A 20966-nucleotide genomic window follows, 5' to 3' on the forward strand; every position below is an offset into this window, starting at 1 on the left:
TCCAGGTTCGGCGAGCACTTCCGGGTCGCCGGCGCAGCTCTGCGGCTCCCGCGGCGGCCGAAGAGGCGGTCGGGAAGTGGCTGCTTCCTGCTGGGCCGCTGGCCGCTCCGCTTCGGTCCGCTCCGCGGCGGGAAGCGCCTTCCCCACAGGTACTGGCTGAGCCGGGCCCGCGCTCCCTGCCGCCCCGCGGGGGCCGGGGGCCGGGGGCCGGGGGCCGGGGTGGGCCGGTCGGCGACCTCGCTGCCGGGAGAGCCCCGCGGCGGGTCCCCGCGAGTGGCAGGTGCGGGAGGCGGAGGGAGGCTTGGGTCCCCGGGCGCCAGCGCCTCGGGCCTGGGGAAGCCCTCCGCCCCGCACGGCGGGTTTAGCCGGGCGCACGTCGTTATGCGCCCAGCCGGACGGGGGGACGCGTTCCCCGGGCGCCCCTTCCCGTGCGGCCTTGCTGGCCGGAGGCCGGCCTCGCGGGTGGTGACGAGTGTCCGCTCGGTGGCCCGCCCGGCGGGGACTGGCGCTCCGGAGCCCCTTGCGAACGTGGGACCCTCGTCGTTTTCTGAGCCGCGGGGTGGAGGAGCCCGAAACTGACGCGGCGCCTGCCAGGTCCATAGATCGGAACATCCCGCGAGGAATTTTCAAGAATCTAAGATCATTAAAACAAGTGACTTCAGCAAATGTTTGAGTAACGTAGAGCTGGTTTTCGAACTAGTATTTATGTATTGAGGTATTATTGACACATAACATTAGCTTCGGGTTAGTGTTTTCGGTTTCTTCGCGTAGATACCAGAAGCGGAATTGCCGGATCGTTCGGTAGTTCTATTTTTATTTATTTATTTTATTTATTTGGAGGAGCCTCCATCCTGCCCCCCCCGCCCCCCGTGTCTGCAGCAGTCCACGGCCCCGCCAACCGCACGCAAGGGCCCCATTTTCTCTTCCTTCTCGCCAGCGCTTCTCTCTCGTCTTCGTGGTAACGGCCGTTATAACAGGTGCGAGGTGATCTCTCAACGTGGTTTTAATTTGCGTTTCTCTGATGATCCGTGGTGTTAATCCGTGGGGTTATCCGTGTGTCTTGCCGATGTGTACGTGTTCTTTGGGAAAAATGTCTATTCAGATCTGCCCCGTTTTTGATCAGGCTGGTTGTTTGCTTTCGAGCTGACTGAATTCTTTATATATTTTGGATCTTAATTTCTTATCAGATACATGACTTGCAGACAGTCTCTCCCGTTCGGTAGGTTGCCTTTTGTTTTTTACGTGCAGCTCTTGTTTGTGTATTACTGCTTCGATCCTCTTCACTTTGGCTGTATGCCTTGTGCTCAACCTTCCAGTTCACTCGTCCTCTCAACTTTTTTTTTTTTTTTTTTTTTTTAATTTATGATAGTCACACACACAGAGAGAGAGGCAGAGACACAGGCAGAGGGAGAAGCAGGCTCCATGCACCGGGAGCCCGACGTGGGATTCGATCCCGGGTCTCCAGGATCGCGCCCTGGGCCAAAGGCAGGCGCTAAACCGCTGCGCCACCCAGGGATCCCTCGTCCTCTCAACTTTAATATTTAACTCTTACATTGTGTATCCAGCAGATATATAAACATATAAAAGTCAGCATTTTGAATGAATCAAACCTGTGTGCCCTGGCCCCTGCAACCACCCATCTGTTCTCTGAATCTACTCGCTTATTTTTTCTTTTTGGTTTTAGATTCCGCACATATCCAGTATCTTAGGATATTTGCCTTTCCCTCTCTCACGTAAATTCATTTAATGATAACACGCATGATGTCTGTCCCTGTTGCTATAAATGGCAAGATTTCATTCTTTTTATGGCTGAATACTATTCCATTGTAATACATCCACAGTTTCTTTATCTCTCGCCTTTACTCTTTGATGGACCCCTTAGGTTGCTCCTGTAGCTTGGCTATTGTAAATAATGCTGCAGTGAACATGGAGTGCAGATAGCTTTTGGAGTTAGTGTTTTTATTTTGGGGGACTAAACACTCAGAAATGGGATTGCTGTATCATACAGAGGTTATGTTTTTAACTTTTTGAAGATCCTCCATACTGTTTTTCCACAGTGGCTGCACCAATTTACATTCCCACCAGTAGTGCACTGGGGTTCCCTTTTCTCCACATCCTCACCAACGCTTGTTATTTCTTGTCTTCTTGATACCAGCCATTTCGGCAGGTATGAGGTGATGTATTACTGGTTTTGATTTCCATGTCCCCGATGATTAGTGATGTTGAGCATCTTTCCGTATGTCTGCTGGTGACTGGTATGTCTTCTTTGGGAAAATGTCTATTCAGATCTTCTGCCAATTTTTTTTCCCCTAGGCAAAGAACTTTATTAACCTTGTTTCAAACTTTATTGCCAGGCTTCTTCAGCTTAATTGGCTGCAAGAATGAATTGTATATAAGCAAAAACTGAAAAGAGCTGCAGTGTCCAAGGGGCTTGGGCTTAAAAATATTAGAGATCTAGATTTTATCAGATCCATGAACAAAATTTTAAAAAGCTGTTGTAATAATATAAAACAGCAGCTCCCAGTAACTTCTTCAAGTTTCAGCTTCTTCAGAAGTTGACTCAGTTCAATCTGTTTCATTCTTGGAAGCTTCATCAAAGTTCTCCACAGGATCTGGAACTTCATCGGCATCATCCTCTCCAGTAGCAAGTGGTGCTTTCCCATCCACAGATTGTTTGGGCAGAGCTTCAGCCAGTCTTCTTAAACTAGGCAGACTGTGTGCACCAAGGCTGGTTTAAGATCCTGGGGTAGCAGCATTTCTGTCCACTGCTTTGTCTCAGCATGGCCTGTAATGGTGAAAGGGTTCGCTGCAAGTGATGCCTGAACTTTAGGGCTGCTAAAGTGGATCACCGTTCCTTGGTTTGTGAACATACTCACTTCTTCAATACCAGAGATATTGTTTACCCCTAAATTCTTTAAGGAGAACTGAAGTTTTTTTATCATCTGCTGTAGTTGTTCTATGAATCACCTTCTGCTTTTGGCGAGCAGTTCCTTTCCCACCAATGCACACTTGTGCTTGCAGTTTGGCGAGTTTCTTTTGGTTCATGATAGTTTCTTTCATCTTGTTGGAGTGGAAATGGGACCGCGCAGGGGAATAAGGGTGGCGCTCAGGCGGTCTCAGGTGGACCAGCTGAGCTCTTTTGCCAATTTTTAAATTGAGTTATTTGTTCTTTTGCTATTGAGTTGTATGAAATCTTTATGTATTTTTTTTAATATTTTTTTATATATGATTTGGAAATATTTTCTTCCATTCAGTGGGTTGCCTTTTTGTTTTGTTGGTTTCCTTTGCTGTGCAGAAGCTTTTTAGTATGATGTAGACCCACTTAAATATTTTTTGCTTTTTCTGATTTTACTTTTCATATCAGATTCAAAAAATAGCACCAGTGTCAAGGAACTTACTGTAGTCTGTGTTTTCTCCTAGGAGTTTTATAGTTTCAGTCTTACATTCAACTGTTTAATCCATTTTGAGTTGATTATTGTGTATAGTGTGTAAGTTGTCCAGTTTCATTCTTTTGCATGTATTTGTGCAGTTTTCTGTTTTCTCAACACCACTTACTGAAGATACAGTCCTTTCCCCCATTAGATAGCCTTGGCTTCTTTCTTGTAAATTCATCGAGCATATATGCATGGGTTCATTTCTTTCTTTCTTTTTTTTTATTTATTTATGATAGTCACAGAGAGAGAGAGAGAGAGAGAGAGAAGCAGGCTCCATGCATCGGGAGCCCGACGTGGGATTCGATCCCGGGTCTCCAGGATCGCGTCCTGGGCCAAAAGCAGGCGCCAAACCGCTGCGCCACCCAGGGATCCCCCATGGGTTCATTTCTGAGCTGTTATGTTCTATTGATGTATCTGTTTTATCCCAGTTCTATACTGTTTTGATTACGATAGCTTTGTTATATTGTGGGATCAGGGAGGATGATTCCTCCAGCTTTGTTCTTCTTTCTCAAGGTTGCTTTGGCTATTTGGGGGTTTGGTGTTTCCATACAAATTTTAAGATTGTTCTGTGTCTTTGAAAAATGCCATTGGAATTTTGATATAGGGATTGCATTGAATCTGTACATTGTTTTGGCTAGTAAGGACATATTAATAATACTGATTCTTCTAATCCATGAGCCTAGAATGCTTTTCCATTTATTTGTGTCTTAAGTTTCTCTTATTATTCCCCCCCCCCCCAAGTTTCTCTTATTAATGTAGTTTTCAACATACATGTCTTTCACCTTCTTGGTTAAATTTATTTCTAGGTATGTTGTTCCTTTTGATGCAGTTGCAAATGTAATTGTTTTATTTTTCAGATAGTTTGTTCTTAGTTTGACTTTTTCCTTTCCAGTTTGGATGGCTTTTATTTCTATCTCTTGTCTAATTGTTCTGAAAGGACTTCCAGGACTTAGTTGAGTATTAGGGTCTTGTTTGTGACCTCAGAGGAAAGGCTTTCAACTTATCACTGCTGACTGTGATGTTAGCTTTGGGCTTGTCCTATATGGCCTTTATTATGTTGAGGTATGTTCTCTCTAAATCTACTTTGTTGAGAGTTATCATAAATGGATGTTGAATTCTGTCAAATGCTTTTTCCGCATGTATTGGAATGATCATATGATTTTATCCTCATTTTGTTAATATGGTGTCTCACATTGGCAGATTTGAGGCTCTCGAACCATTCTTAAATCCCTTGAATAAATCCTCCCTTGATCATGGTGTATTATCCTTTTAATGTATCATTGAATTCAGTTTGCTAATATTAATTGAGAATTTTTGCATGTATATTCATCAGGGATGTTGATCTGCAATTTATTTTCTTGTGGCATCCTTGTCTGGTTTTGGCTTCAGGGTAATGCTGGACTCTAAAAAGTAAGTTTGAAAGAGTTTATTGCTCTTCTGGGTTGTTTTTTATGATTTATTTATTTATTTGAGAGAGAGAGAGTGCACAAGCACACAAGCACATGCCCAAGTTGAGAGAGAGGCAGAGGGAGAGACTCTTCAAGCTGACTCCCTGCTGAGTGAGGAGCCCAGTGAGGGCACAGTCCCATGACCCTCCTCTTCTATTTTTGAAAGAGTTTGAGAAGGATAGGTATTAATTCTTCTTTGAATGTTAGGTAGAATTTATCAGTGAAACTATCTGATCCTGGACTTCTGTTGGAAGTTGTTTGTTTGTTTGTTTACTGGTTAAATCTCCTTATTGAGTAATTGGTGTGTTCAGATTTTCTATTTCATCATTATTCGGTTCTGTGTTTTAAGGAATTGATTTCTTCTAGGTTGTCCAGTTTGTTGGCATATAATTGTTCATAGCAGTCTCTTAAGATCCTTTCTATTTTTGTGATGTCAGTTGTAACATGTCTTTCATTTCTGGTTTTATTTGCATTTTTTTCTAGGTGAGTTTAACTATAGGCTTGTCAATATTGTTTATCTTTCCAAAGAGCCAGCTCTTTGTTTCATTGATAATTGTTAAGTCTTTTAAATCTCTATTTCATTTCAATCTTTTTTCTTCCTTCTGCTAATTCTGTGCTTCATTTATTTTGTGTGGATGTGTGTCCAGTTTCTTGAGGTGTAAAGTCAGGTTATTTGTGAAACTTATTTCTCAAAGTAGACATTTATCAATATGAACTTCCCTCTTACAACTGCTTTTGATGTATCCAACAAACTTTGGTATGTTATATGTTCATTTTCATTTATCTCAAGGCATTTTTTACTTCTCTTTGATTTCTCCTTTGACCCATTGGTTATTCAGTAACATATTGTATAATCTCCACACAGTGTGAGTTTTATAGTTTCTTTATGTAATTAATTTCTAGTTTCATAGCATGGTCATATAAGATGCTTGATATGATTTCAGTCCACCTAAATTCATTGGCTTGTTTTGTGGCCTAACCTATGATCGATCTATGCTGGAGAATGTTGCCTATGCATGTGAGAAGAATGTATATTCTATTGCTTTTGGACAGAATGCTCTGTATATATGTTAAGTCCATCTGGTCTAACATGTTGTTCTAAGACCAATGTTTCCTTACTAATTTTCTTTCTATCTGGATGATGTATGCATTGATGTAAATGTAATATTGAAATCTCCTATTATTGCTATTTCTCCCTTTAGGTCTGTTTTTTAATATTTTCTTTCTATGTCTAGCTATTCCTATGCTGAGTGCACAAGCATTTCCAAATGTTCTGTACTGTGTTGGATAGACCCCTTTATCATTATGTGACACCCATCTTTTATTACAGTCTTCGTGTTTTAAAGTCTATTCTTATATAACTATAGCTACACTAGCTTTCTTTTGGTTTCCATTTGCACGGAATATCTTTTTCTGTCTCTACTTTCCATCTGTTTATGTCTTACATCTAAAGTGAATCTCTTGTAGGCAGCATATAGATGGGCCTTTTTTTTTTTTTAACTCTGCCACTGTGTGTCTTTTGATTGAAGAGTGTAGTGCATTTACAGTTAAAGTTATTATTGATAGGTATGTACTTACTGCCATTTTATTAATTGTTTGCTAGCTGTTTTTGTACTTCCTTCATTTCTTGCTCTCTTCTTTTATGGTTTGATGACTTTCTTTAGTGGTATCCTTTACCTTTTGTGTTTTTACTATAGGTTTTTGCTCTGTAATTACCATAGGCTTATATATAACAACTTATGTCTGTAATCTATTCTTTTTAAGTATAAGTAACATATAGTGTTAATTTCAGGCATACCAATTTGACAATTTTATACTCAGTACTCACCATGATAAGTATAGTTACTATCTGTCACCATATGATGTTATTACAATATTATTAATTGGATTCTCTGTGTTGTACTTTTCATTTCTGTGACTTATTTTATAACTGGAAGTTTGTACTGCTTAATCCCCTTTATCTATTTTGCCCGTTTCCTCCACCTGACTTCCTTCTGGCAACCACCAGTTCCCTGTATTTAAGAGCCTGGTTTTGGTTTGGTTTGGTTTGGTTTGGTTTGGTTTGGTTTTTTCCTAATCCACCTGTAGGTGAAAGAAATCATAAGATATTGTCTTTATCTGAGGCTGTCAGACCATTCTTCCATCCCTCTGGGTTCATCAGTGTCACTAATGGCAAGATACTCTTTTCTATGGATGAGTAATATTTCTTTGTATATATACATCACAGTTTTGTGGGGGGTTTTGAGTCTAGTTGACACACAATGTTACATTAGTTTCAGTTGTACAATTTAGTAATCTGACAAGTTTATACACATTATGCTCTGTTCCCAAGTGTAGGTACCATCTATCCTGTTACATTGCTTTTACAATATCATTGACTGTATTCCTTATGCTGTGCCTTTTATTCCTGTGACTTAGTCATTCCATAATCGGAAGCCTGTATCTCCCTCTCCTTCCCCCATTTTATCCAGCTCCTCACCCCTCTTCCCTCTGGCAACCATTAGTCTCTACTTATACTTATTGACCTGATTTTGCTTCTTGTTTATCCATTTGGTTGGGTTTTTATTTTGGTTCCACTTATGAGTAGAATCATGGTATTTATCTTTCTCAGTCTGACTTATTTCACATAGCATAATATACTCTAGCTCCATCCATGTTGTCTCAAGTGGCATAATGTCATCCTTTTCTGTGGCTCAGTAATAATCCATTGTGTATATATACCACATTTTCCTTATCCATTTGTCTACAGATGGACACATGGGCCACTTCCATATCTTGGCTATTGTAAATAATGCTGCAATAAACATAATTTAGTGACCATATCAGCGTGGGTTTCTTTCTGGCCTCTCTATTCCGTTCCACTGAGTTGTCTGTTTTTATGCCAATATCATAATGTTTTAATTACTATAACTTTGTAGTGTAATTTGCAATCAGGAAGCCTGGTGCCTCAAGCTTTGTTGTTCTTTGTCAGGATTGCTTTGGCTATATGGGTTTTTATTGTTTTGTATAAGTTTTAGGATTGTTTGTGGTTTGTTGGAGTTGTGTGAAAAATGGCATTGGAATTTTGATATGGATTGCATTGAATGTATAGATTGCTTTAGGTAGTGTGGAGATTTTAACAATATTCTTCCAGCCTGTGAGCATGGAATATCTTTCCATTTATTTTTGATGTCTTTGATTTCTTTCATCAGTATCTTACAGTTTTCAGTGTATAGGACTTTCACCTTGGTTAAACTTTTAGGTATTTTATTCTTTTTGATGCAATTGTAAATGGGATTGTTTTCTTAATTTCTCTGATAGTTCATTGTTAACTTATAGCAATTATCTAGATGATTCTTAGACTGTTGTCGAATGAATGTGGCACAGATTTGGTCCTCCTCCTTTGTCAAGTTTATATCTCCATTGGGACCTCTCCTAGCCCTTTTTAACCCTCCCTGATTTGATTAGGGATAGCAATATCCCTAATCACATACTTTGATTTATTGCTCTCATTAATTTACTGAACAAGTATTTATTTGGCTTCCATTACAAGTCAGTTACTGTTTGTTTTAGATACTTGCTTTACTTCAGTGAACAAAACAGACAAAAGTCCCTGTTAGAGGATGCAGAAAATACATAATGTGTTAGAAGGGGATAGTGCCATCAAAAGTACATAGCAGGGAAAGGGAGATTGGGAAGTTCTAGAGTGGAGGTGGAAGTTGGTATTTTAAGTATGGCCATCAGTTTAAGCCTTATTAAGTACATCCTATACTTTAAAGGAGTTAAAACAACCAAGTGGACATCTAGGGGAAGAGTATTCCAGGTAGAAAGAGGAGTCTTTACAAAGGCTTACATAGGGAGGTACGTGTCTGCCATGTTCTAAGAATAACATGGAAGGCAGTGTGTCTGTAGAAAGGTGAGAGCAAGGGAGAGATAGTAGATATGGTTGGAGAGATAATAGATAGCCAGATTTTTTTAAGGATTGAGTGAAATGGAAGCCTTGGGAGGTTTGGAACAGAAAAGAGATATGGGCTGCTGGGTTGGGATTAAAGTATAGCGACAGTGTGGAAGCAGGAAAGCCAATTAGGAAGCTATTTCAATAATCCGATGGCAGGTGATTATAGCACAGACCAGGGTGGTAACAGTGGAAATGGTGAGAAATGGATAGATTCTGCATGCATTTTGAAGATAGAGTTTACAGGGTTTGCTAGGGATTGAATGTAAAGGTGAGATGAGAGGAATGGAGGAGAATTTCAAAGGTTTTTGCATTAGCCTATAGAAGTATGGAGTTATATCAACTAAAATGGGAAAGACAAAAAATAAAGATGTTGAATAGACTGTTGGATCCAGGAGTGAGTTCAAGGGCAAGGTATATGCTAGTGTGTCTGTAGAATTTGGGAATCAGCAGAAGTGATCATTAAAATCCTGAGACTGAGACTGAATGTTATCCTAACAAATGAGTGTAGATGGCAGAAGACCAAGGACAGTAATTTGTGACACAGAGTTCAGGGAGAATAGGATAAACTAACAAGCGATATAGGAAAAGGATGAACAAGTGAGTTTAAGAGAACAACCCAAAAAGTGTGATGTCCCAGAAGCTAAGCCAAGATCCTGTATCAGAGAGGAGTAAGTAGCTGTCTCAAATGATTAAGTCTGGTGAGAACTAACAATTTTGGATTAGCTTTACCAATGCCATTGGTGACCTTCATCATCTGTTTCATTTGAGTGTTGGAGGCAAAAGCCTATGAGAAAGTGAGAGGAAAGAAATGAGAGACGGTGAGTACAGACAACTCTAAGGAGTGTTGCTGCCCAGAGGAACAGAGAAATAGAATGTAGCTAGTGAGAAAAAGGAGTTGAGACTTTTTTTTTTTTTTTTTAAGTTGGGAGAAATAGCCACCTGTTTGCTGATGGCAGTAATCCATAGAGATGGGAAGTCTGATGGTGAGGGAAAGAAGAACTAATTCAGTTGTTGGAACAATATTCTTGTGTGTACTAGAGAGAACAGGCTTGATGAAGAGATGGAATGATTGTATTTGGGTAACAGCATGGATAATTTGGCTATAGTGACAGGTAGGGAGACAGAGTTTGTGCTTATAGATCCTGGTAGGTGGTCTGATGCCATTTTGAGAGTCTGGAAGTTTTCATTGCTTCGTTTTCCTCAGTAAAGTAGAAAACTTTCTATCACACTTAGACAAATTTATAATATTTGATATTAGCATTTAGACATACCAAGCTACTTATTCACTAACAAATATTTATTGAATACATACTATACACTAGGCATTGTTTTAGATAGCAAATATATAACTGTGAACAAAAGTTCCCAGCTTTATGGAACGTCCATTTTAGTGGATGGAAACAATAAGCATGTATTTGTCAACTTCAATTAATGGTATGAATGAAAACAATAGTGTAAGGGGGAAGGGAGATAGTTCCTTTTTATAGGTTGGTCACAGAAGTTCTTTCTAATGAAGTGACATTTGAGCAGATATCTAAATTAAATCAGGTAGTGACCTATGCAAGGCTGTGGGAAGAACATTTGAAGCAAAAAGGACTGACAGTGTAAAGGCCCTAAAGCAAGACTATCTTGCCATATTGAAAACCAGCAAGGAACCAGTAAGGCTGCAACAGAGGAGAATGAAGGAGTAAGTGGAAGGTAAATTGAGAGAAGTAGCAGCCTTGCAAACCACTAAAAGGACTTTATTCTGAAGTAAGATGCTGCTATTGGAGGTTTTGAATAAATGAGTGATGTGGTTTGTTTTAAAAGGCTCAATGTGGCTGCTGTAGGGGCAGGGGTATTATAGGCAATTATAGAAACAGGGAGACCTCTTACGGGGCTATCACAGTGATCTTAGTGGTAGATGATGGGGACTTAGTGGTATTACTGGAAATGGTAAAAGTTGTCAGCTTCTGGCTATACTTAGAAGAGTTGAGAAGACTAATGGATTGGATGCAGAGTGAGAGAGAAGCTAATGTGGAATGTAAAATTTGGGGAGTGTCTTACACTGGACTAGATTTACTGTTCAGTAAGGTGGGCAAGGTGAGGGCAGAAAAGATTTGGAGGGGACAGCATCAGGAATTTGTATTTTGATGCATTTCATTTGAGCTACCTACTTGGTATTTCCATTCAATGGCAAGGAGGCAATTTTATATAGGGCAACAAGGGGAGAAGGACTGGGGATATATATTTGGGAGTCGTCAGCAGATAGCCTAATACTAAGGAAGTAAACCATATAGAGAAGACCTAAGAAGCCTTAGGGTACTCAAGTAGAAGCCAGTACCTGCAGAAGGACCAGCCAAAGAAAAATTATTGTTGTATCCAGTGAGTTGGGAGGAGAGAACAGATCGTGGGGTCCCAAAAGCCAAAGAAAAGGTTTCAAGAAAGCAGAAGTGACCCACTGTGTCAAGTGTCCACAGATATATAATGTGAGGACTGATAACTAGCCATTATTTTTGCTGAGTTTTACCTGATAACTCCCTGAATAGATCTCCTATCCATCTCTAAGCCAAAAGTGCTATGAGGTTAGAGAACTTGTGTATGACTTGTAGCTCAGTATTTGTTGAATCTGTACTACTAGCACCTTCTTCAAGCCCTCCTCTCCTTCTCATCTTTCAGTACACTCACACTGGCATCCCTCCTGTTGGAATAAATACACCCATGCCATCTTATGCAGCTCCATCTCCTACCACTTCCTAGTCATACACCTTAATACTATGGAACAATTCACAGATGTCTCTACAGACTCTGTCATTTCATAGATCTGTGGTTTTACTCATTCTCTTCTTTCAGCCTAAGATGGTCTTCCGCCATTGCTTGGCTGAAGTCTAGCTTGAAGAATCAGGAAGCCTTCATTAACGAGTTCACTCAGTCCACAGATAACCTCCATCATACACTGTGTAGATCTATCATGGTGCTTATTTTCTATTGAGTTAAATACTGTTTTGTACATCTGATACCCTCTGTAGAGTATAAGTTTTTTAGACTCCAGGAGCATATCCTTATTCATCTTCCTCTCCCTCCTGCCATCTTCTTGGTAGGCACTCTATAAAATACCAGTGTTAAGGGGAAAAGAATGAAGCAGAAGGCATGCAGGTGTAAGCAGAAGATTGTGTGGATCAGTGACTTGACAGTAAAGAGAAAGGAATGATAGTACATAGTAAATTCACTCTAGACTAGGTCAAAAGGCAGACTTTTAAAAGAAATGGTAGGGGGATCCCTGGGTGGCTCAGTGGTTTAGTGCCTGCTTTTGGCCCAGGGCGCGATCCTGGAGTCTGGGGATCGAGTCCCACATCGGGCTCCTTGCATGGAGCCTGCTTCTCCTTCTGCCTGTGTCTCTGCCTCTCTCTCTCTCTCTCTCTCTCTCTCTCTCTCTCTGTGTGTGTGTGTGTGTCTTTCATGAATAAATAAAATCTTTAAAAATAAAAATAAAAGAAATGGTAAAGATGTACCTTTTAATAAATATATCTATGCTTTGTATAAAAGAGTATAAATGCCTATGTCAAAATAGAAAAATCATTTTTAACTGTTCTAAGTCTTAATTATATAGCAATTTGCAATTATTAAGCGTTCTGCTAGCATACATTAGAAGGTATAAAGTAGGGTGCCTGGGTGGCTCCATCCATTAAACATCTGCCTTCAGCTCAGGTCATGATCCCAGGATCCTGCTCAGAGGGGAATCTGCTGCTCTCTCAGAAGTGTGCTCTCTCTCTCAAATAAATAAAATCTTTACCAAAAAAAAAAAAAAAAGACTGTATGAAGTAGACTATTCATTAGAATGAAGTAGACTATGTTACATATGGGATTTATAATGTTTAATACTTTAATACTTTCATATTAAATTTTTAGGACATCAATGCAAGCCTGAATAAGAAAAACAATTTCTTCCTCCTAAGCCATGGCATATCAGTTATATAGAAATACTACTTTGGGAAACAGTCTCCAGGAGAGCCTTGATGAGCTCATACAGGTGAGAAACTGAAAACCAATTTTTGAGTCTATAATAAATTTTGTTATATCCCTTCTCTCAGGCATAGAGATATGAGGTTAAGTACCTTAGAATCTTTCACCTAGCAAGTCAGTATTTAGATGAATAAGTGCAAATTCCTCTGCATTATACCATCCTGACTGTGGGGCATATGATACAATGAAGATCAAATGACACAATTTTAACATGTCTAAATTTTCAAAGATTTTTTGTTAAACATAAAAATTGAGATGATTGGTTTTCTTATTTATAAGGCATGTCTGTAGCTTTAAGATAATTTGGGGCAATTTGATAAAGTCTTTTGAGATTTAAATTTGAATTTATATTTCAGTTTTAGGAGAATTGACCTTTTAAAAGAAACTCATCTAAGAACATATTAAGTATTTCCATTTGTTTTCATATGTTTTGTGAGCTCTGGTGAGATAAGATTTTTAAAAAAAATACATTACCTGGTCTGCATTTTTTATTTAAAAGAAACTTTATTCCTTCAGTTTATCAAATGCCTCTTTCCAGACACTGTAAAGGAATGATAGAGTTCTGTCCTTGCAATGTAACATCACTGTGTGTGTTTTCTTTTCAAAATTATGTTTATATCAAGACAGTACAAGAAAATACTGTCAGGCTTTAATTGTCAGTATGGCAAAGAAGAATAAGGGAGTCTAGTTTAAGAGCCTCTGGTTAACCTCAGTTAAATTTTAGATTATAATTTGTATATATTTTGTCTTTAATGTCCTTCCTTAAGAGGACTTATGACCTTTATTTTTTCAGTCTCAACAGATCACCCCCCAACTTGCCCTTCAAGTTCTACTTCAGTTTGATAAAGCTATAAATTCAGCATTGGCGCAGAGGGTTAGGAACAGAGTCAATTTCAGGGTAAGAATATTTTCCTAAATCTAGAAGGTTGCACAGTGGTTGTTAAAACGGTGCTTTTTAGGACCTCTACATATTTGTGAATCATAAAAGGAAGCAGTGGTTTAATCAAATTTTGGAATTTGTTTTATAATAATTATACTTTACTTTTAAATGACCTGTGTACCAAGTTTATCCACTTAATGTGAGATAGAGTTGTTTTTAGATTTTTAATCCATTGTTTCACAAATTAGCCTATATGTTTGGTTGCCTCCCCTGAAGAGTTACTATTTCAAGTGCCCAAACCATTCCTACAGGATTGAAGGTAAGTGACAGACTAGTCCCTGAGGCCCACTTATGTTTTTCAAACTCTGATCTTCACACATTCCAGACAAGTACATTTGTGTTGCCTCCCACCTACTCTTAATGAAGATCTGAACTCGTGGTAGATAATGATCTGTTTTGGTAATCCCAAACTGAACAAAATTGTCTTTCTTAACTTAATGGTAAATTCAAACTAAGGCCTATTGAAAGTATCATGATGAATAGAAAAAAAATTTACCACATTGGTGTTGATGGATTCAAATAAATATAACCAAATATAATTGTACACTGTTCTATTTATGCTTGCATTGTTATAAGGGATACCATAAGGTGACAATTAAGAGATTACAGTATATGAAAAGAATATAGAGGTTAATTTGTTTTTAAGAGAACCATAGTGTTTGGGGGTTTTCTTAAATTAAAAAAAAAAAATTTAATTTATTTAACAAACATTTCAGTGCCCATTACATACCAGGCATTGTTGTGGATATTGGGTTGACAGAGAACGAGTTCAGTGAAGGGATAAAGTCTGGGTGGAAGTTATAAGTCTCTTACCAGTTTCATATACCTAAATGTTATCTAGAGTAAAATGTATCTTTATAAAATTTTACCAGTAGGTTCTTATATTTTCAACAGTAATGATTCTGGCAAAATTAGTTTGCTATTTTGTACAGATCTGCCAGGTTTGTCATTCAAAACCTGATGCTTTAATTTGAAATTGACCCATGTTGATACCTAATAGCCTTCATGTTGTATTATTGTAGGTTTCCAGTTTGGATCTATTTAGCTGAAATTCAACATGATTTACATTACTGTTGCTTGCATAGTGTTTCATAAGTTTGTCTATTTTCCAAAAGCTAGAAATAATTAGTTTTTGAACAGATCTGACTTTACCATCCCTGTTTTTTCTTTTCCTACTGTTCTAGCTCAGGCTTTCATTACCTATCTCTCCGTTAAAACAAACGATCAATTCTGAGATCACACATTGATCATTTCTAATATTCAAAGGCATTTTGCTCAATCACATTTAAATCTATATTGTTTGTAATAATTTTTACTGGCCTGAGGGCCCATTGAAACAATCTTATGCTAAATTTTTGTTTTAAATCCTCATGAATTTCATATAACTGAGATCATTTAAAAGAATGTTATGAGAGGGGAAATTTCCTTGAGTATGAGAATTTTAAAATTAGCAAAAAAACTCAAACATATATGTTATCAAGAACCTTGAACTAATTTTTAGGGAGAAAATCTATATTGAACTAGCCTTTAAAGAGGCAATGTATGCTTTTGATAGACTGTATCCTGGCAGGTGAGAGTAACAATTACTTAGTGTTAAAATACTAAACTTCAAATAGTAATCAAGCATTAAAAGATTAATAGTCAAGAAAAATCACTCTTAAAAATTGACAGTTTCCTTTTCTCGATCTGTTCCATTTTGTATCTTTTTTTTGATGCCTTCTAGTTTTATTTTTTTTTAATAAATTTATTTTTTATTGGTGTTCAATTTACCAACATACAGAATAACACCCAGTGCTCATCCCGTCAAGTGCCCCCCTCAGTTCCCGTCACCCACTCACCCCCACCCCCCCACCCTCCTCCCCTTCCACCACCCCTAGTTTGTTTCCCAGAGTTAGGAGTCTTTATATTCTGTCTCCCTTTCTGATATTTCCCACACATTTCTTCTCCCTTCCCTTATATTCCCTTTCACTATTATTTATATTCCCCAAATGAATGAGAACATATGTTTGTCCTTCTCCAATTGACTTACTTCACTCAGCTCCATTTTGTATCTTAACACGTTTAGTGTAAAATACACACACACGTATTTATTAGAAGTCCATTGAAGATAGTTTGGCCAGATCAGTTACTGTTAAAATCAGTTACTTGACCAAAGCCAAATATCATAATTATTTTTTAATATTCAAAAGTTCCTTCTATGTTCTTTGAAATAAAATTTTTTATCAAGTCCCTATTGAGATATTCAAGTATGACTTTCGTGAAGACAGTGAAAAAGATATTTAAATAACTGAAAATAGAGTAATAAAGGTTTTATATTTATTAGGGATTCTAGCTCACTAAATTATATTATCTAATCTTGTGTTCACATTTTATTAAGCTTTTGTTGACCAAAAGTCACGTAGCCAATGAGCTCTCTTATTTATGTTGTCTATTTTAATCTAAATATTTAAGAAAGCATTTAATACAGCAATTTTACAATAAAGTAAGTGAAGCATATATATTTATATAACAGCTAACAGAATTTCAACATATTTGAATGTTACAGAATGTGTTAATTGACTATGTATTGGTAAAGTTTCTGGTCAACAGTAGGCTATTAAAGTTGGGCAGAATCAATAGCTGTATGTGGCTTTTCTACTGCAAGAGGTTTAGTGTCTACAGAACAATTCAAGTGAACTTCCGTCATGGTGCCACAAGAGAGCAGTAGAAGTACAAATTTCCTTTCACCTTTTTTCAGGTCAGTACTTTGTGAATCTTCATCTTAACAATGCTGAAAATAGTCTGCTAACTACAGACTATTAGTTCTTAGAGAATTTAGGATTTTTTTTTTAAGTGATAGGATGAAAATTAAGGAAAATCTTAAGGTAAGCATTAAATAGTCCTACTGTTTTAAGAATTAGGTGGTTGGTAGCTGAGTTCTCAAAGTGCTTTGAGGAAAAAAATGACTTCATGGTATATCTAAATGTTTTGTTTTAAAGGGCTCTCTAAATACATACAGATTCTGCGATAACGTGTGGACTTTTGTTTTGAATGATGTTGAATTCAGAGAGGTGACAGAACTTATTAAAGTGGATAAAGTGAAAATTGTAGCCTGTGATGGTAAAAGTAAGTGTTTACCTAATTACTGTGAAAGCAAAGCTACTTAAAATCTTGTTTTTGTGAGTCTCCAGAAAGTCTCCCATGACATGTAGACTACGTCCACAGGTTGAATTTATGTGGTTTAAAAATAAGCAAATTAAGGGAATCCCCCCCCCTCCCATTTCAGGTACAAATTTGAAGTATTTAAGTTTAATTTTGACAGTTTATCCTAGTTTTGGTGTTGTTGGATGCCTATACATTTTATATTTTAAAAGTAATCAATTGAAAGGTTTTTAAATAACCATAAGAACCTTATCAGGTCTATTGGTAAAAATCCATTCCCTAATCTGTGCAGATATATTTTCCATGTCAGACCTAAGACCTTGTTTAAGTCGTATCTTTTTCTTCCATGGTTATCTCCTTTCTGCTAATTATGTCTAAAACAGCTGTTCCTGTAATTAAATAGAGAAGACTATTATTATAAAAGAAAAGGAAAAGAAAATGTAGAAATACCTTAAATTTCTCAGGTTATTTTGTTTTATAGATTTTGCGTTTCAAAAGAAATGAGCTAATCACTGAAAAAATGTAGAGAAGACAAAAAAACACACTTTGTACCACCGTCTGGGGATAACATCACTTAAATATTTTATTATATATCTGTTAAATACATCATTTTTCAGGGCTACATAAAGTTATACCTTTGGCTCTTTTTTCTGGATATCAAGAAAGTCTCTGAAACTAGCAATACTACACTGACTTGTACTAGCAAAGATGACTTTTTAATATAGTTATCAAATACTTTGTCTTCTTGCTGTAATGACAGAAAAGATATATAACATTTCTGTATGTCAGATAATGTATACTTTTTTCATATTTTTCTTAACCCTGAGATTAACATCCAAATTCCACAGTCTAGTAAAACTCATTTTGATAGAGCTACAGAAGCTATAAATTATTGATGTAGACCAGTACTATTGAGTAAAAACTTTTGTACCTATGGAAACATTCTCCATCTGTACTCTCCAAAAGCCACATATAACTATTAAGCATTCAAAATGTGTTAGAGCAACTAAGAAATTTAGTGTTTTTTTATTTAATTTTATCAGCTAATTTAAATAACCACAACTAGCTAGCCAGTGGCTACCATGTTGGACAGCACAGATGAAGACTAGTATGTCCATTTCAGTCATTTGAGCCATAGTTATGTAAAGCCAAAAAGTCAGTAAAGGAGGCCCCTGAGCAAATTATTAATATCAAAGAGTCCATGTAAATATATTTTACTTACAGGAGCTCCTGTCTGGTAGTTCTTCGAGTGTCATACTCTTGCCTAAAGATGTAAGATTAGCTTTTTTTTTTCAAAAATCAGTAGATGCAAAGTAGTAAATTAGCCTTAACCTATTAACTTCTAAGAAGTTTGCCCCACTTCCAGCACACTGTGGTAACTGATCATCGAAGAAAAAACTGTTGAGATTTCAAAGAAAGCTTCGATTATGTTCCATGTATTCGGTCAGCAGAAAAGTTTTCTCTCCAAAATTAAAATACAAAAAGTTTGACATTTAAAAGGAGAAGTTTCAGTAATTGAGAAACTACTGAAATTCCTTAGTGACCAGATAAATGGAGTGCTGCTCTGAAGCCCATTTTTCCTATAAGTCAGCTTTCTGAAATAGGAAGAGTGATAGTGGCTAGAATTTAGGTCTGTTTCTCACCAGTAATTAAAGTACAATTTTCTTCTGATACGTATGTTATGGTCCTTTGTGGTTTAAAATTTTGGGACAGTAGAGGACCTGAGGGGAAAAATGGTCATGTAACAGCTGTATGAACCAAACCAGGTTAACTTACATAATGAACCAAGTAATATAATTTGGTTTTTCTCCAGCATAAATATGAAGAGCTAAGAATTATCTCTTATAAAGGAAAGTTAAGTTCTTGGGGCAGTTCCTTGATCAGCTTCCCTCAGCCTTACCTTCTCTTCTTCCCCACTCTTACATCAGCACCACCATTAGTTCCTGTTTTAGTCGTTAAAGATATTGTCAAAATATTTAAATTTTAATTTACTCTGTCTCTCCTCTGTTTCCTAGATACTGGCTCCAATACTACAGAATGAATAGAAAAAAAAATCGCTTTTTTATGCCATCTTCTGTTATAATTCATCAAGTTTTTGAAGAGAAGCATAGAAGAGACTTTTATTTATTCTAGCATCGCAGAAATGACTACACTGTGCTATATATACTACCAGAATTCCAATAGAAAGAAGCTTATAACTGTAGCCTCTTACATTACCTTTTCAGCATGAAGAAACAGTTTTTTTTAATGACAAACATTGTTGCCTTCCTAAGAACATTCTTGAATAAACTCATTTTAAAACTGCATGTGATTAATGAGTAGTAGACCTATTAAATTAGCAATGTGAAGAGATTAGCTAGGCATTTTAGAAGAGCACCATCTGCCATACAAAGGAAATTAGGAAATGCATTCATGTCAGTAGAGGGTAGTTTCATCGGTAGGGCAAAACCATATTCTGGATTGGAATATATTTCTCTTTTAAAAGTACAAAACCAATCATTGTTGTGAAAACCCTAAGTACAACTCAATTAGGAAAAGTTAGACAATCTTTACACAGCTCCCATAATCAAAACAAAACTAAAAAACCTAGCAACATAAACTAGTCTCTATATGACATGTAAATTATTTAAGCTGGCCATATTTCATACATTTTAAAATTATCTACACCTTTTATAGGCTTCCATTAAAAAGTCCTACTGAATATATGCCATATCTTTGTGTACTTGAAGGAGAAAAATTTTCCTTGTTTTGTCAATCTAGGTATACATAATGAAGAATATGGCCTTTTTAAAATATCAGAGGGAGAAGAGCAAGCACCAGAGAGAGTGAAGTAACTGAAATTCAGCAGCTGACTCTAGATGGCTCAAGACCAACTATTATTAACAAGCATCTGACACTGTTTATCATTTAGAGAGGGTAGGCTGTCAACAATCCCATCCTATGGTCAATGGCAGTTCCACCTTACTGCACTGGGAGGAAAAATTTCTCTCTTTCTCTCTCTCTCTCTCTCTCTCAGAGAGTAGAGTTCACAGTGAGCTTAAGCAAAATAGCTTTCTTATAAACCTATTAAAATGTTAAGTAGGGGGATCCCTGGGTGGCGCAGCGGTTTGGCGCCTGTCTTTGGCCCGGGGCGCAATCCTGGAGACCCGGGATCAAATCCCACATCGGGCTCCCGGTGCATGGAGCCTGCTTCTCCCTCTGCCTGTGTCTCTGCCTCTCTGTGACTATCATAAGTAAATAAAACAAAAAAAAAATTAAAAATAAAATAAAATGTTAAGTAGGTCTTTATATTACACATAGTCCCCCTTTTTTCATTTGTAGAAGCACCTTATATAACAAGTGTCATTTTTAGGCAACTAGTGCTCAAGTGTGATCTACTTAGCACAGACTTTGTAACATAATAGCAAGCAATAACTGACTTTATGAGTGAGACCAAGTGCTATATGTGTTGCATAGATTCTCCTGGATGATCTTCATAACAACCTCAGAAGAACTTTGTTCCCTTTTTACAGATTAAGAAACAAAGTCAACCTTTATTACCAAAGGTTACAGAATTAGGATTTTTCTTAATTGCAATTAATCCAAACCAATTTTTTTTTTTTTGGAGGTTCAACATAATGTTTAGGAGAGAAGTACATTGATAGTAAACAGGAGTTGTAGAAATTTCTGGTTCTTAAAGAGTAAGTCAAAATTTAAATTTTTTCTTCTGCTAGTAATAGTCACTGAGATCTTAGAGAAAGATGAATAGGGCTGAAGTTATATACTTGTTTGGGAATTTAAGATCCTGTAAATGGTATCAGTAGATTGCGTTTCCAAGAAATGCAGAAGCATTTCTCCTCACTGGGTGAGGAATTTGTTATAATTGACTGGCCTGACCTAACTGGATAATAATGACCTATGCCATTCTCTGAGTGCTTCTATAGTCTTACCTCTGCATATTAGTGTAATTCTTGACTTTCACATTAACACTTAACTTTGCAGTCTATTCTAGTAATCTGTTCCAGGGTTCTCTTCCTAACATTCCCTACCAGCCATCACATAATCTGCTCCAGTCAAGTTAGGTT

At 37.4% G+C, this 20966-nt stretch overlaps 1 protein-coding gene and 1 pseudogene across 1 annotated transcript; one reads left to right on the top strand and one right to left on the bottom strand.

Moving 5' to 3' along the window:
* The first annotated feature begins 8 nt into the window (after positions 1-8).
* GTF2A2 (general transcription factor IIA subunit 2) lies at positions 9-19206 on the top strand. The gene is made up of 5 exons (XM_055320101.1): positions 9-149; positions 12708-12828; positions 13615-13719; positions 16740-16866; positions 18918-19206. Exons 2-5 carry the CDS (start codon positions 12757-12759, stop codon positions 18941-18943), a joined length of 330 nt encoding a protein of 109 aa, XP_055176076.1. The 5' UTR covers positions 9-149; positions 12708-12756; the 3' UTR covers positions 18944-19206.
* Positions 1695-3092, bottom strand: LOC129506410 (transcription factor BTF3-like; annotated as a pseudogene).
* Positions 19207-20966: the final 1760 nt, after the last annotated feature.

The sequence above is a fragment of the Nyctereutes procyonoides genome, unplaced genomic scaffold, assembly GCF_905146905.1.
Source record: "Nyctereutes procyonoides isolate TBG_1078 unplaced genomic scaffold, NYPRO_anot_genome, whole genome shotgun sequence".
Taxonomy (NCBI): domain Eukaryota; kingdom Metazoa; phylum Chordata; class Mammalia; order Carnivora; family Canidae; genus Nyctereutes; species Nyctereutes procyonoides.

What these genes read in the sequence shown, in the direction of transcription:
- GTF2A2 (XM_055320101.1), top strand. Translation starts at nt 12,757, where the DNA reads ATGGCATATCAGTTATATAGAAATACTACTTTGGGAAACAGTCTCCAG. An exon ending in GCCTTGATGAGCTCATACAG is followed by an intron (nt 12,829 to 13,614) that starts GTGAGAAACTGA and finishes TTATTTTTTCAG; the next exon opens with TCTCAACAGATCACCCCCCA. An exon ending in TGTAGCCTGTGATGGTAAAA is followed by an intron (nt 16,867 to 18,917) that starts GTAAGTGTTTAC and finishes TCTGTTTCCTAG; the next exon opens with ATACTGGCTCCAATACTACA.